Here is a 15,095-nt window from a genome sequence, read left to right on the forward strand (position 1 = left end):
TAATATTAAAACTTAAATTGTCAGAGATATAATCTGCAAAATCTTGTATGTATAAAATTAATAAACTGTTTTGATTGTCACAAATAACATTTGTGATAACTTGATAATAAAATTAACTTCATAATAATATAAAGAAATATATTATAAAATAATTTTTCTGTATCTTTGCAGTTTTTATACATATATGTATATCCAGATGCTAGTAGATAATAATCATGTTAATAAAATCTATAGATTATAATATATGTAAACACAAACAGTGCGTTATTACAAACTGCAAGATGTGAAATGGAATCAATGATCCACGATTATGAATTACATTTAATGTGAGCAATGCCTACATTAAAAATTTCTTGCATTAAAGTTTTTCTTATATCGCGATCAAGTTATGTACATCAAAGCGTGAGAAAGAGTATGGCAAATTAAATCACGATGAAAATATTATATATATTTCTGTATAAAAATTTGCATGACTTCCATTTTATTATCACATTCGAAGTTACTACTATATCGCATAATTTATAACTAGTTTCAGTAGAATATGGATTAATATTCTTTAAAAGATATATTTCTAGTAATTCGCGATTATATACGAAGGTATCTTTATAAATACATACAATTATTTCAATTGTTCATAAATATTAAAACGCAAAATATACAATAAAATTGACGAGATCAAAGGGAAAGTCAAGAGAATTTCATATCTAAAATTTTTCCTTGTTATCAGTATGATAGTATTGGAATGTGAGAAACATAAATATATGAAAACAGATGAATTTTATACAAAACTGTGTAGTTAAATCCAAAAAAATATTAAAAGACATATTTTAATTTCGAGAAGATTATACAAATATATTAATTTCATGCTAAATAAATGTTTTTTTTATTTTTCATTAATTTTTCTAAGTTTTTTCATTTTTTTTAATCCATCTTTTTAAAATTTTTTAAGATTCACAATTGAATTACTTTACATAAAACATTCTTTACATTTAAGATATACAACAAAAATGACATTTATCACTGATATTTATAAAATTATAATCTTTGATTGCTCATGTTGACATAAAAAAAAAAACCGCAGTCTATTTCTTTACAATTCCTTATATTAAATAACGGTATCTTTTATATTATGTTTATCTTTCAATAAAGCTGCGAGAATTCCACTAAATAAAAAGAATATAATGTATTACAATCGCAATGTATTATCGTATCGTTTTTTAATATTGCTACTATCTTTTTAATTTCATCATAGATACCAAATTAATTTATATTTCCTATTAACTGAGCAAATCCATGATATCTTGTGTAGATGAATTAGATACGTTCGTATTGGTTTGCGTATTAGTTGACGATATGAATGGCTGTAACGTTCCGGGAAAATTTAAGTTTGGCCTAATTTCTGGCTGTGTTGTAAAGTTCATATTATTTTGGGGAGTGATAGTGTTCCACATCGTAGATTGTTGCAAATTCCAATTTATAGGTGCGTTCATACCATTCCAATTCATCGGTTTATTTGTTAGAATATTATTCGGCGTTATTGTTTGCGTTGGAGACGTTAAAAATTGCGATTGCGTTGAACTAATCTCATTATACTTGTACGTAGTATTTTTAGAATAATCTGGCTGCGCCATAGTCGATCTTGACATGGATAAATTTAATTCATCTAAATTGTTTTTCAGCAAAGTCGCGGTCAAATCCTTTGGTTGTGGTTTTGCAGGTTGTGACACAGTCTTAGGAGTCAATATAGATTGAGATTGCAATCTTTGATGTGCCTCCTGTTGCTGAATCAATCTAAAAAGAAATTATCAAAATAAATAATACTACAATTAATAGATAAATGTGTGAAATATATAGAACGTCTTAAATTTTGCTAAGACAAACCTGAGCTTATCCTCCATAGTTAATCCGTTTTCAATATTTACAGGTTTGGGATTAGCGTTCGAAGATGGAATTTCGGGCTTCAAATTAATGTCGCTCAGACTATTGTTTTGCATAAAAGTGGGCGACGTTACTTGAGAAAGCGCCTGATCGAATTGTTGTGTCTCGCGACGTACTGCGTCCAATTGTCGTAACGCTTCTCGATGTTCACTAGTTACTCGATTTATCATATCGACGACCAACGTAGAAAGGGTTTCATACTGTGACATGCTAAGATTTTGCTCTATGCAAAGAGGTAACAGGAACGGTAATACTTTTGTCGCCAGTATTTCTTTGCCCATACCTAATTTACTATGAGTGAGTAACATTCTGTAAATACCTGGTGACATTAGAAAAAGATTTTTTTAGATAAATTTCCAGAATAAAATTGGACTAAATGTATGCAAAGAGATATCATTTAAAATTTTTTAAAAAAGAAAAAAGAATTAATATTTTTATATATGCATAAAATACATAAATATTACCTATAATAGCCATTAAAATGGCTGGTTCGCCAGAATGAGGAACTTCTTGTAAAAACGGTAATATTTGATCAAACACCAACCATCGATCGAAGTTTGGCAACATTTTCGCAAGACACAGTAAACAGTTAACGCGTACTCCGAGACTTGTAGGCTTCTTCCCTGGCGACAAACAAATCTTTTTCATTCGCGGCAGTATAGCGTTTTTAATAACTGGTCCCTCGATCATTGTTATTATGTTCGGCAATGCCGACAAACAAAGCTCTTGGAGCTGTTCCCATTCCGATTCCAATGCACGTAGTAGCATAGGCACTATGTCGGTCTTAATGACACTCGCAGGGCATAGTTTCAATAATAAATTTATTTGCTGCATGAGGACTAAACTGATCTGTAAAAGATATATTTATATACACATTTTATTTGTCATTGTATAAAATTTATAATATTTATAATATTTATAAAATTTATAATATATAATACTTTATATATATTTATTATATATCGTTATTTTTTTTTTCATTTTTATTTTGTATCTATTATATATTTTATTATTTCATTGATTTCTTCACACAAACGTAAAAATATGTACTCACTTGTGGCGGATCTTCCAAAGCAAGAACAGGTTTCAAATTAGGAAGAATATGTTCTTGAAACTCCTCTATCTCAGTAACTTCCATAACTTGCAATATACTTGGCAATACAAACGGTATCATAGGTGGATTAACCAATTCTTTATAAAGTGCAGGTAATACTCTATGAAGCGCAACCCTATGTGGTAATTGTTTCAACAGCTGTGGAAGACCTTTGTAAAATTGTGATTTTTGAAGATTATCCCATTGGAATAATTTGTCCAAATAATTTAATGTCTTAACACCAATGTCCGTAAAATATTCGATCTGCAATAATGGAAACAACACAATAGATATCATCAATCATATTTTAAGTATCTCAATTTAGTTTACTTAATTATCTAATTATTAAAAAAATTTCTCAACTATATTATTTTAAGATGTTACCTTAATGAATTGATGAGCATCTAATCTCAATTCTGGATTATGACTTAACATGAGTTTAACAGTATCTCTCAGAGTCTCGGGAATTGGAAGCAGCTTTGCTGAGATATTCGATCCTTTAAAATTTTCTAGGAAACGTCGACACTTTCCTAAATCACTGTGAGATTCGTAAAGTGGTTGATGCTGCGAGGAATGTATTGTATATATCAGCATGCCTAAGGCAAAAATATCGCTTGCTGGTCCATTACTACTCGCTAATATGCACTCGGGCGCCTGGTAATTTAACTGAGGTTGCACAACTGCTGGAAGTGTCGAATCGTATTCTAGATACAACCATGATGGCTGCAATAAAAAAAAGTACAACTCATATAGACATAAAATAAAATGATTAAATTAAAATAATAATAATTGCATGCTGTGCAATTTTGTTTTAGCTTATAGAATATAAAAATTGAATAATCATCTATATATATATATATATATATATATATATATATATTTCTTAATGAGTATAATTAGCTTCTAGTTATATTAAAATGCATTAATATAAATAAGGTTTATAATAAAGTATATTAATAATTTTTCTACCTGTTTGTTATCTGAATTTTGATTTAAGGCACAAAAATCGAAGCCAAATATCTTCCAAGCTCCATGGATGTTAATAACAATTGATTCTGGACACAGATTCCTATGCAACAATTTTACATCACCATGTAGAAATGCCAGACCTTCTCCCAGTTGCAACAAGCCATAGCGTATTTCTATATCATGTAGTTTATAATCTCTCAAATTTGGTGGAGTTGGTTGAGGTATGTTCTCGTAATTACCTAAAATATATTTCACATGAATATTATGCATATTAAAAAGTGAAACAATATTAATTTCTATAATAATATAAAATTTAAAAGGCATAAAGAAAGATTTGTCTACCTAGTACATTAGCCAGACTAGCAAATACTGGTTCAGTCGCAAACGCAAGACTGTCCCTCGATTCTTCCAGTGGATGTTGCACAGTCAAAACTTGCGGATGTCTCAGTTTCGTTAACTGCATCACACCTCGTTTCAGGGTTTCTAATACAAGTTCACGATCCGCTTTGGCGGACCATCTCTCCAGCATACGTTTCTCAAAGACAAAAATTGCGGCTTCCTGCTTGGTGGACTTTTTATAGCCGCTGTAAACCTTCCACAATAATCCTGGTCCAGCACTCGCAACATGAGCGGTTGCTTCAAACTCCCTGGTGACAGGATTGCCAGGTAAAACGCTAGATAGCTGCGACAAACCATACGCCGTATTTTGGACAGTATTGCTGATAGTATTGCTGACTGTATTTCGAAGTTTATTAAGAACATCCATCCTGTCACTTATTACTTGGTAACGATGTCTCCATGAAAAAACGTGCACCCAAAGATACGTCAATAGAAGAATTTTCAGATAAAACGAATTAATTGTATCTGTGTACTTTCAAGGAATTCGTATTTTTTCAAAGATAAATATCGTTTTAATTAATTTTTTTTAAAACTCCGCAAGTCACTGCTGCCATATATCAGTACACCACCATGAATCATCGCACCATCGGAGCATGAAATTCATACATACAAGATTCCAGAAGATTGTCTCTTTGCGCTGTCACAGAATAGATTATAGATAGTAACGCAACTCTCTGTCGACACCTTTAATGTCAACGTACCTAAAAATGGACTGCGCATGCGCGGACTTGGTAAATAACCAATCATGGTAGAGTGATTTTCTGTCTTATTGTTAGTTTCTCTCAATCTTATGGATATGTCCAAATAATCGTATTCAATTTATTTTTAAATAATTTTATGAATTATTTTTATATATATATAGGGTGACGGATCTAAAATATTTCTGTTACTTTTGAAAATGCAAAAAAATGTAGTTCTGCCCGCTCTAAAATAGTTGGCGCTAGTGTACTGCAAGGAAAATGTCATATCAAAATGGCGGCGTGACTCCTCTCGTTAGACTTCTTTTTGACACTGTCTTCGAATTTTCAGTACATATTTCTAAAATATTACTATTTAAAATCACTAGAAAATAAGCTCTTCTATTGGATATCAACATCATATGTCGGACGTAGTTTAAATATCGCATTACGAAAAGGAGTTGCCATCCTGGAGTAATCGTTGTTCGTTATCGGCGACCTGACGATGAGTTAACCTCGGTCTTGACAACTGACATTTACGATTCATGGAGAGATATTTTAAATCGCGCCATGCAACTACTTTGATTTGGATTTGGAGCATAAATCTACATGGCACTGCGTAGGAAAATTTGACTGTTACATTGTGACGTCGCAGTTTCCTCGGTAACGTGACGGCGATACATGGTTGATAAAACCTTGCCAACGTCTTCGAGAATCTTCCAGTATGCATTCGTTTCTATAAACCGCTATGACCTGTATGCGGTCTAAATAGATTAACCAATTAACACACCTGCCTATTCTTTGACTGACAGCAATTTACACTGCTGTCACTATTCCAATCTTTCGTCGAGGATTGTAGGTCGTGAAAGCGAGCAAAATGTCTGACGTAACAAATTTGGGTAAAATCAATTCCATAAATGATCTTATACAAATAGCCCAGATTACTTTTCTTGGAAAGAAAATACACAATGTATATTCAAGGCTTCCTGCTATGCGACAAAAATCTGAAGTAGCGAGGAAGCAGGGAGATGATGAAACTGCATTCATTTTTTTAAAAAGATGGTTGAATGCAGTCGAATGGATAAAAAAAACTCGAGATTATAAAGCTGATAACTCCATCTATTCCACCAATATGACTGTTGACCAGGTAAGAAACTATACATTATGTACTTTTGGAGCTGTACATCATGTATATCATATAAACAACATAAACATTTATGAATATTTATATTTTAGATAAATGAAGTGAAAAACATACTTGCAGAATTGAAGCAAAAATTAGAGATACGCTATGAACATAATTCTAAGAATCATAAAGAGACAGTGGAGAAAATGGAAGTTGAAATAGATGGAATGACAGAAGACTATGCACCAAACAGTGACATAGGCTTAAAATTACCAGAAACACCAACTGATGATCCTTTATATGGCAATAGTGATAAATTTATATCATGCAGTCAATTGTATTGTTTGTTACAAAAATGTTACAAATATTTAATTATTGATATTAGACAGAAAAGTAGTTATGACAAATCTAAAATATTATCTGATAGATGCATTAACATTCCACAATCTGAAATTAAAAAAGGGTAAATAATAAATCTATATTTTATAATTGTTTTTCTTTTTTTTTAAATTTATATTTAATATTAATTTAATATCTAAAATGTTTCTCCTGATGAATTTGTTTTCAGAATGCTGGGTAATCACTTTTTGAAATATTTATATTATGAAGATAAACATTCACATGACTTATATCAAGACCGATCAGCATGTCATGTGGATATTATAATTTTGGTTGACTGGGATACTACGCAAGAGTCTCTGACATCCACTACTCATCTACTTATATTAAAGGATATTTTAGAGAATTGGGATCCTGGTACAAAGTATAAGAAGATTAAAATTCTAAGTGGAGGATATCAAGAGTGGCTGCAAAGATACCCGGCATTCACGACAAATCCTAATATAGACAATCAAATAACCGAATCTGAAAACATCGAAAATGAGATCTTAGAGACGATCGAATACCCAGAATGGGTAAACGAGAGTGAAGTCGAGATTAGGAAGAGCAAATTAAATAATATAAAAGCTTCCAACATGGATGTTGATGAGAAGATGGATAAAGGTGACAAGTCGGCAGTATCAAAGCATGCCAGGTCGAATAGTAACGATGTCATTTCTTCAGCCAAGTCCAAGAGTTTCACTAGTCAAGTAACGATATCAATCGATGGCAAACGGCCGTCTTTGAAAGTGGGCGACAGTGCGAATGTGCAACAATTAGAGAGTCCAGATACATTAGTTCCTCAGCAGAAAATATCATCGAACAAAGCGCCACAAAATGAGATAAACGCAAAGCCAATCATCGATAGGAGCAGCAAACCAGCTGCCTTAAAAACGTATGATCCGCGATGTAAAGAAGTATTAAAATTAAAGAAAGAGTTAAACGAATTGGCGAAGTCAAAACTGAAGCTGGCCAAAGAGCTGTTAAATCAAGAATGCGAGCTCTATTCGCAACGTGATGACAAATATAGCGCCAGTGATGAAAAGTATTTACGCAACGAGATAAAGTCTTTAAAAGTTAAACTGGAGGACATGGTATTTATTTATTTATTTAACAATTTATTTTAATAGTTTCAATTTTTTCACATACAAGAGAAATTTTTATAAATACATTATAGTTTTATATTAATATTTATATTACAGCACAAAATGTATATCAAGATTGAAAATGAGTTTAATGTGTACATAAAGGAAGCAGATACGATTAAATTTAATCCCAGTGATGACAAGGAGAAGAACAATCTTGAATTCAATCTCTCTCTCTTGAAAAATGAAATCAAAGAAATTGAAAGTAAACGAAAAAAGTTACATGAGTAAGTATATGCAATTAATATTAAAACGTATTTTTTAAAAATACAATCCAAAAAATACAAATTCAAAAATTATTAAATATTCTTTCTCCTTTCCTTTCTTTGTTAAAATTTTATTAAATATTAAAAATTTATAATTTCCACCTAATTCTTCGTTATTAATTTATATATTAACCCTCTGTTAGCCGCAATGTTTCATAGGTATTATTTTTAAGTTACTAACACATTGATTTCTTTATCCATTATAATATTAATTAATTTGTTCTTTACATATTTATTGTTTTTCACATATTTAATACCTGGTTTGTTAGCTAAGTGCTAAAGAAATTGTTTTAAAAGCAGAGAAAAATAATGGGAAAATATTGCGCCTAACGGAAGGTTAAAATATATTAATAAAATTTCTTGAAATTGTGTATTACAAGGCAGTATAAAATTAAAAAGAATGCAGTGGTCGTTCATTTTTGTTACATATTTTAATTAATTATTTTAATTATTTTACTAAATTATTTTATTTTGTGGGATAGTAATTTTGGATATCGTCACTTTATGTTACGCGAAACATTTATATTTATTTTTATACGACATATAAATTTGAAATTTCGGAAGAAGAAATTTATAATACATTATAATAGTTAATTTTGTAATTAATACATTATAATATTAATTAATACTTTATAATAATTTTATAATTATTTATAATAAATTATAATAAACTTTAATAAATTACAATAAATTGGAATAAATTATAATAAATTATAATAAATTTTTGACAGAAAATAAAATTTTTAATTTTCGGATTTATATTTTCCCAAAGTACATTTTTTCATACTTTTTTCAAATTGACTAACGCGTGGGACACCATAACAATAGAAACAACACTGATTGGCTGTCAGTAATACGTCGGTTATTTCTGGAAAACGCCGAAAAAGTAAAAACTTTTTTTGCACGTGGAATAGTGTACATTTCTTGATTCTAGATTCTTAAAGAATCAAAGCTCAAAAAGAGAGAAAATGAAGTAGCAAATAATCATGGCGTTTTATACTGTGTTTACTGATCTCGTCGAGATTTTTTTATTGATTAATGTTAATTTATTGTATGAAATTATATTGTGTGTATGTTGTAGAGATTTTTTGGAAAGGGAACATAAAGAGTTAATAAAGCAAAATGATAGTGACATTTACAAGGAATCTTTAAAAACAGATGGTTCATCCATTAATACTGGCTTGGAGCGCTCTTATTCAAGTCCAAATTTACTGCAGGTATAAATAATTTTATCGTACCTTCTTACAATCAGTTTGTTCTTTTGTTTATCTATTTAAAATAGCAATTACACACGAACATTTTTGCGTTAAATTCCATTAGTTGGGAGATCGTAAAGCACCTCAGGTAGATAGAACTTCTAAGCCCTATATATCGCCTCGCAAACAGAATGGATCTATTGGAAATGAAAACGTCAAAGTGTCTCCTCTTAGTTGGGGAAATCGGGAGGAACGAATGACTCCTGTTCATGGCAGTGTTGTAAGTACTTATTCGGAGAAAAAATGTGCGCGGACGCTTTCTGGCAAAATTGCTCTAGTACGGTCTTACAAACAATATCGCAGCTTTTGCTTTCATTAACGCATTGAGGTATATTGGGAACGAATATTTAACTTTCAATAGAATGTAACAATCAAAACTGATTACGGTGTTGAGTTTCTCAGTCTTCCATTTCATATGATGCTTGATGTAAAATTGCGTGTATGATACTGAGTGATATATTGACATGATAATAGCATGATTCAAGAATATAGATACTATTTACCATTAATGCAATATCAAGTTTTTCAATTTTAAATTCTTGCATAATTACATTGTAATTACATATAGGTTTATAATATAATTATAGCATTTTTTATATAAATATAATTTTACATTTGTCGTTGATTATGAAATATCAATTAATGTCATTAATCTGAAGATATTTCAAAATTCTCTTAAACACTATTCTAACAATTTAAAAATTAGGTTAATATAATATATTTTAAAATGTATAATTTTAAATGGAAATGTACAATGCAAAAAGCTGTTCTCAAAAAAAAAAAATACTAAATAATATAAAATCTCAGATTTTATAATAGCTTGGATTTATAATAGTTTTAAAGAATCATTTTATTTTAAATGTTATTTTAAAAACAAATTAACAAATTATTAAAAATAATAAATAATAATAAGAATAATTAGAGAAAGAAAGAGAAGAATTAATAATACATCAAATATATACATACACTGCTATTAATTAAAATTTCATTTATATATATATATATATATATATATATATATATATATATATATACTATATGTTAAGTTTAATTACTAGCAGTATATGTATTTGTTAGTACATGATAATTGTGGGAATACAGACAATAATCAGATAAATGCAATAATTACGTCAACCTCTACTAGAATACGTGTCTAATGATTATAAAATATCCCAATAAAACAAAATCGAAGTTTTACGATTCATAGACATGTGTTTTGTTGTCACGTGCCATATAACACGATGAATGTACATGCACGTGTACGCGCACACATTTTAACACAAGAGTGAGGTTTCTTAATCCAATCTGCAGACGAACTTTCGATGAATAATGCTGTACACACGTGCTAGTGTTCGAGCAACATTAGGCAGATTCGGGATCGCTTGTTAGTGGTACTTCCAAAAGTATATCCGTGATACTTATACGTCATAAAGAGATATTTTCTACAATTATTAAAATTGATTATAATGAAAAGTTAATTATATAGAATCTAACCATTATATAAATAAATAAATAAATAAGTATATATAAATGCACTGGCTAATTGTTCGTTAACGTAATATAACGGTATAATGTTTAATTATAATCTAATGCATAATAATACAGTCAAGCATATGTATGGATATAGTGATTACCTCGTGCTCAAGTAATCTCTCGTTGGAATATGGAAAAATGTTAAACAATGGTGTATCTTCACAGGAAATTTATTCCGTTACAATTGCTTAATTATTTTAAGAAGGTAGTCAATAGTGGAAAAGCAAAATGTATTTTTGTGTTCTGTGTAGTTTATATTAATGTTAAGATAATTTAATATAAAGAAATATCATTTATTTGATATAAAGAAATATCAAATTTTATTATTGCGTATAATGTTGGTATATGGGATAAATCTGTGCTTCTCTTAAAAATTACTGTATTTGTAAATATCTTTTAGTACTTTTGTTATACATACAATTATTTATTTTGTGAAACTAACTAACTTAACAAAGTTTTAACTTATAAGAATTTCCATACACTTTTTGTCTACGTATTAAATATCGTGTATATAGAAAAATAATTAAATATAGTCATTTGTTAAAAAGTAAAATATGGCAAATCATTTATTTATAGACTTCAAAATACATGTATTATAAAGTTTAATTGGCTATTGCACGTTGATGTAAATAAATTGATAAATTCCCTCACTTTCTCTTTATTACATTACACTCAAAACTAGAGCACATAATTCTATAACTATAAATTTCTAACTTTGAGGAGGAATTTGTTATTTATGCGTATTTATTCTTTCGTTATATCTGAAAATTGTACAAAAATGAATTTTTAAGATATTGTCGATAATCATGAATATTTTGAAAAAGATAAAATTTGCTTAAAGATCTCTTTAATATATCATTATCTCTAGTCATAAAACGGAAAGTGTATGGTGCGTGTGTATTTATGATACAGTAATATGGTTGATAGTATGTTTTATCAGCGTAAAGGTAACTTTCTTGTATTTGCAGCATCCGGGCATAACTGGCCTGAAGAACTTGGGCAATTCTTGTTACATGAACAGTATTATTCAATGTCTGAGTAACACAACGAATTTGGCAAAATACTTTACTGACAACTCATACGCCGACGATCTTAATACAAGTAATGATAATATGACACAAGGCCAAGTCGTAGAGGAAGTAGCTCAAGTAATTAAAGCATTATGGAGAGGCCAGTTCAAAAGTATATCTCCTTATGATTTAAAGGTACTTTAATTCTTACTTTTAAAAATGGAATTCTAATCTTGTCTTACTTTTAAGCATCAAATAAGTTCTGAATCGCTTTATCTTCCATTTTTAAAAATTTATGTTTGCATTTGAATTAGGTTTTTGTCTTCTAAATTGACTTTTGTATATGCCAATGTAATTTTTTTCCATTGTATTATTATTAGGCTGCAGTTGGGCAATACAAATTGCAATTTGAAAGTTATGAACAACAAGATTCTCATGAATTTCTCATGTTCCTCCTAGATTGGATGCATAATGATCTTAAAAAGGTAAGAAGTCTATGATTTAAAGCAATTTAATAAAGTCTAATTACAGAGAGATACCAGAATTGTGTCTTTTGTTTGTAGGAGGCGAAAATGCCGATCGAAATGACCAATGCGGAGAAAGAATGGGACAAGGCAATGAATTCTCAAAGATCCATAATATCAGATTTATTTTTTGGACAATTGAGATCTACTATTACATGTTCATTTTGCAAGCAAGCGAGTACTACATATGAGACATTTAATAGTTTAACCATGTCTCTATCTCAGTCCAATCGGTGTACTTTAAATGTAAGTATTTTACAAAGTACAATTATACGATTATTTATGGAATGAAAAATATATATTATCTATTTGCGTTTTGTATTCATAACATATAAATAGAATTTAATCAATTATAAATTATTTATCAAAGCGATAAGATATATTGTATTTTGTGAGAATTATATGTTTGGGTGTAAAAATATTTTATTCTCTTGTGTTAGGATTGCATGGAGAAATTTGTAACCGGACAGAAAGTGAGTGGATGGAAATGTCCTAAGTGCCAGACACCTCGTGACGCAACAAAGAAATTTGATTTCGTCAAACTTGCACCCATCGTTGTGATTCACTTGAATCGTTTCGCCGAGAGTGGCGGATGGTTGGAAAAACGCAACACCGCCGTTGATTTTCCTCTCACGGGATTTAACTTAAAGCCTTATCTAGTTATGGAAAATACGAATGCAATCATGACGAATAATATCCGCAATTACAATTACACTCTTTATGCAATGTCCAATCACTATGGAACGATGGATGGCGGTCATTACACAGCGTTTTGCAAAAATGCTACTCAGAATAAGTATGTTTCGCAAATATTGAAAAATCTATGCAAGTTATAAATAAAATATTAACATCAATTTTTTATCATTTTACAAACGTTCTGTTATTAGAAGGATAATTTTTAAAGCGTAACTTTTTTTTCTTATAAAAAATAAATAAAAGATAAACTTTTATTTATTTATTTTTTTATTTCTAGGGATTTTGGACATTATGCCTATGATAACAGTAACAATTATTAATGTATATATTTATATGTATATAATATTTAATTCAATTTTGCAGATGGTATAAATATGATGATCAAACTGTCACAGAGGTGTCGCCGAGCCAAGTAAAATCTCAAAACACGAGTGCCTATTTATTGTTTTATACCTCGTTTCCGAATACGATCATGTAGTACGAAGATGTGACCGTGGACGCGATTGACACTTGGTTATAACTAAAGTCGTAATAGTTTTAATATAGTGCTGTATAATCTTTCTCTTAAGCATAATATCGCGCTAAATCTTAGTTTGACTATTACGAGGAAGATTACACAGCAATGTGATCTTCGATGCTCTGTAGATATGAAGCGGTATATTTTGTATGATAAATCCTGTGCGTGAACAAAAAAAAAACGTATAGGGGCTGTGACGTTACTGAAAGCTTAATCGGTGCTGGCATTCATTAAAAATATGTAAATACATAGAATGGTGGCAATTCCTTTCTGTAATTTTATTGCAGTTTTTGCCTTAGAAAAAAAGTAAAATATAGTTTGAGAATATTTTACTACGCATATATATATATATATCTTTGTATTATATCTAAGTATATTCAATCAAATTACGTTCAATTCAAATACAGATACAAATTCTGTTCATTAGCAATAATCATTTCGTATGTATTAATCGTGTATAGTTCAGTTATTTCGCTTTTGCGTTGATTGTTTTTTGTCTGCTCTTGTATCGAAACAAAGCGATAGGGGCCACATTCTTTGCCTTATCAAGCAGTTTAGATAAAATTTTCGTAGACAAGAAATTTATTTAAATTAAAATTCATCATTTTCAACTGTATTTTGTACGAATGGTCTCGATGATCATTAAAAATAATGTTAACTGACGTAAATCATAAATAAAAATATATCATATACAGTTTAGGCCGAGTAGCAGCATTAACTGCCTTCTTTGCTGCGCTGCCAGTATTGTTGCAATGCGACCATTTTGTACTTGAAATGCTTTATTGGAAGTTAGAAATTAAGTTTTTTAATGACTTGTACATAACAAGGAGAGAGAAGGAATACTTAAAAAAATAAATAGTATTTTGTTATGTATGAGTCATAACAAAATGTTATGTAAGCTCACATCTATGAATAGCTTAGAGCAGCCCAAAGAAATTATATTTGATTAATCAAACGTAACATCTGGACATTTGGAACATTGTTTCAGTGGAATATATATTATGAGATTCGCGCAAAATTTTATAAATCTAGCCTTTAAATAGCATTTGTAAAGGCTAAATTAAGAGAATTTAGCGTTAAACTCATTAATTCATCACGTAACTCACGTGATTGCCATATACAATTATACTTCATCTACGAGATGCATAATATACAATTAAGAGCATAATGTTGTCAGAAATGTCAATAACATTACTACAACTATGTATAATATGTATAACTATGTAAAATATTTTTATTTCATTTGCTTTCTGTTTTCAAGAATTGTAATTAAATATATGCAGCTTTCATATTTATTTATCTTCTATGCTTTGACTACTTAAAAGTTTCTTGCTAATTTATATCGAATTCAAGGTTTCTTAATGAATTTATGCACGCAAAGAAAAAATTTGCGCGATTCTTGCCATGTATGTACAATTTATAATGTAATTCTGACATATAAACATTGATTTTCTTTAATGAATAATCAGTACTTTAATAAATATGAAAAGTAATATTTCAAATATCTTTGAAGTTTTGATTTTTTCACGAATCTTATTATTATTCTAATTGCACGATAATATTAACAG

At 29.6% G+C, this 15,095-nt stretch overlaps 2 protein-coding genes across 3 annotated transcripts; one reads left to right on the top strand and one right to left on the bottom strand.

Annotated features, from left to right (window-relative positions):
- Positions 1-1,022: 1,022 nt before the first annotated feature.
- Positions 1,023-5,009, bottom strand: LOC140674586 (SCY1-like protein 2). The gene is made up of 7 exons (XM_072908230.1): positions 4,343-5,009; positions 4,001-4,239; positions 3,416-3,754; positions 2,993-3,295; positions 2,403-2,787; positions 1,882-2,257; positions 1,023-1,791 (listed from the first exon to the last, which is right to left on the bottom strand). Exons 1-7 carry the CDS (start codon positions 4,764-4,766, stop codon positions 1,278-1,280), a joined length of 2,580 nt encoding a protein of 859 aa, XP_072764331.1. The 5' UTR covers positions 4,767-5,009; the 3' UTR covers positions 1,023-1,277.
- A 394-nt stretch (positions 5,010-5,403) lies between these two features.
- On the top strand, positions 5,404-14,186 carry LOC140674517 (uncharacterized). 2 transcript variants are annotated; one of them, XM_072908105.1, is made up of 12 exons: positions 5,408-5,798; positions 5,889-6,223; positions 6,313-6,665; positions 6,771-7,674; positions 7,783-7,952; positions 9,073-9,208; positions 9,312-9,467; positions 11,749-11,985; positions 12,171-12,275; positions 12,354-12,560; positions 12,755-13,110; positions 13,374-14,186. In XM_072908105.1, exons 2-12 carry the CDS (start codon positions 5,954-5,956, stop codon positions 13,486-13,488), a joined length of 3,009 nt encoding a protein of 1,002 aa, XP_072764206.1. In that variant the 5' UTR covers positions 5,408-5,798; positions 5,889-5,953; the 3' UTR covers positions 13,489-14,186. The 2 variants fall into 2 exon arrangements, with proteins under 2 accessions (XP_072764207.1, XP_072764206.1); XM_072908106.1 differs by lacking the exon at positions 9,312-9,467 and having other exon boundaries at positions 5,404-6,223.
- Positions 14,187-15,095: the final 909 nt, after the last annotated feature.

Source organism: Anoplolepis gracilipes, chromosome 16 (assembly GCF_047496725.1).
Source record: "Anoplolepis gracilipes chromosome 16, ASM4749672v1, whole genome shotgun sequence".
Taxonomy (NCBI): Eukaryota; Metazoa; Arthropoda; class Insecta; order Hymenoptera; family Formicidae; genus Anoplolepis; species Anoplolepis gracilipes.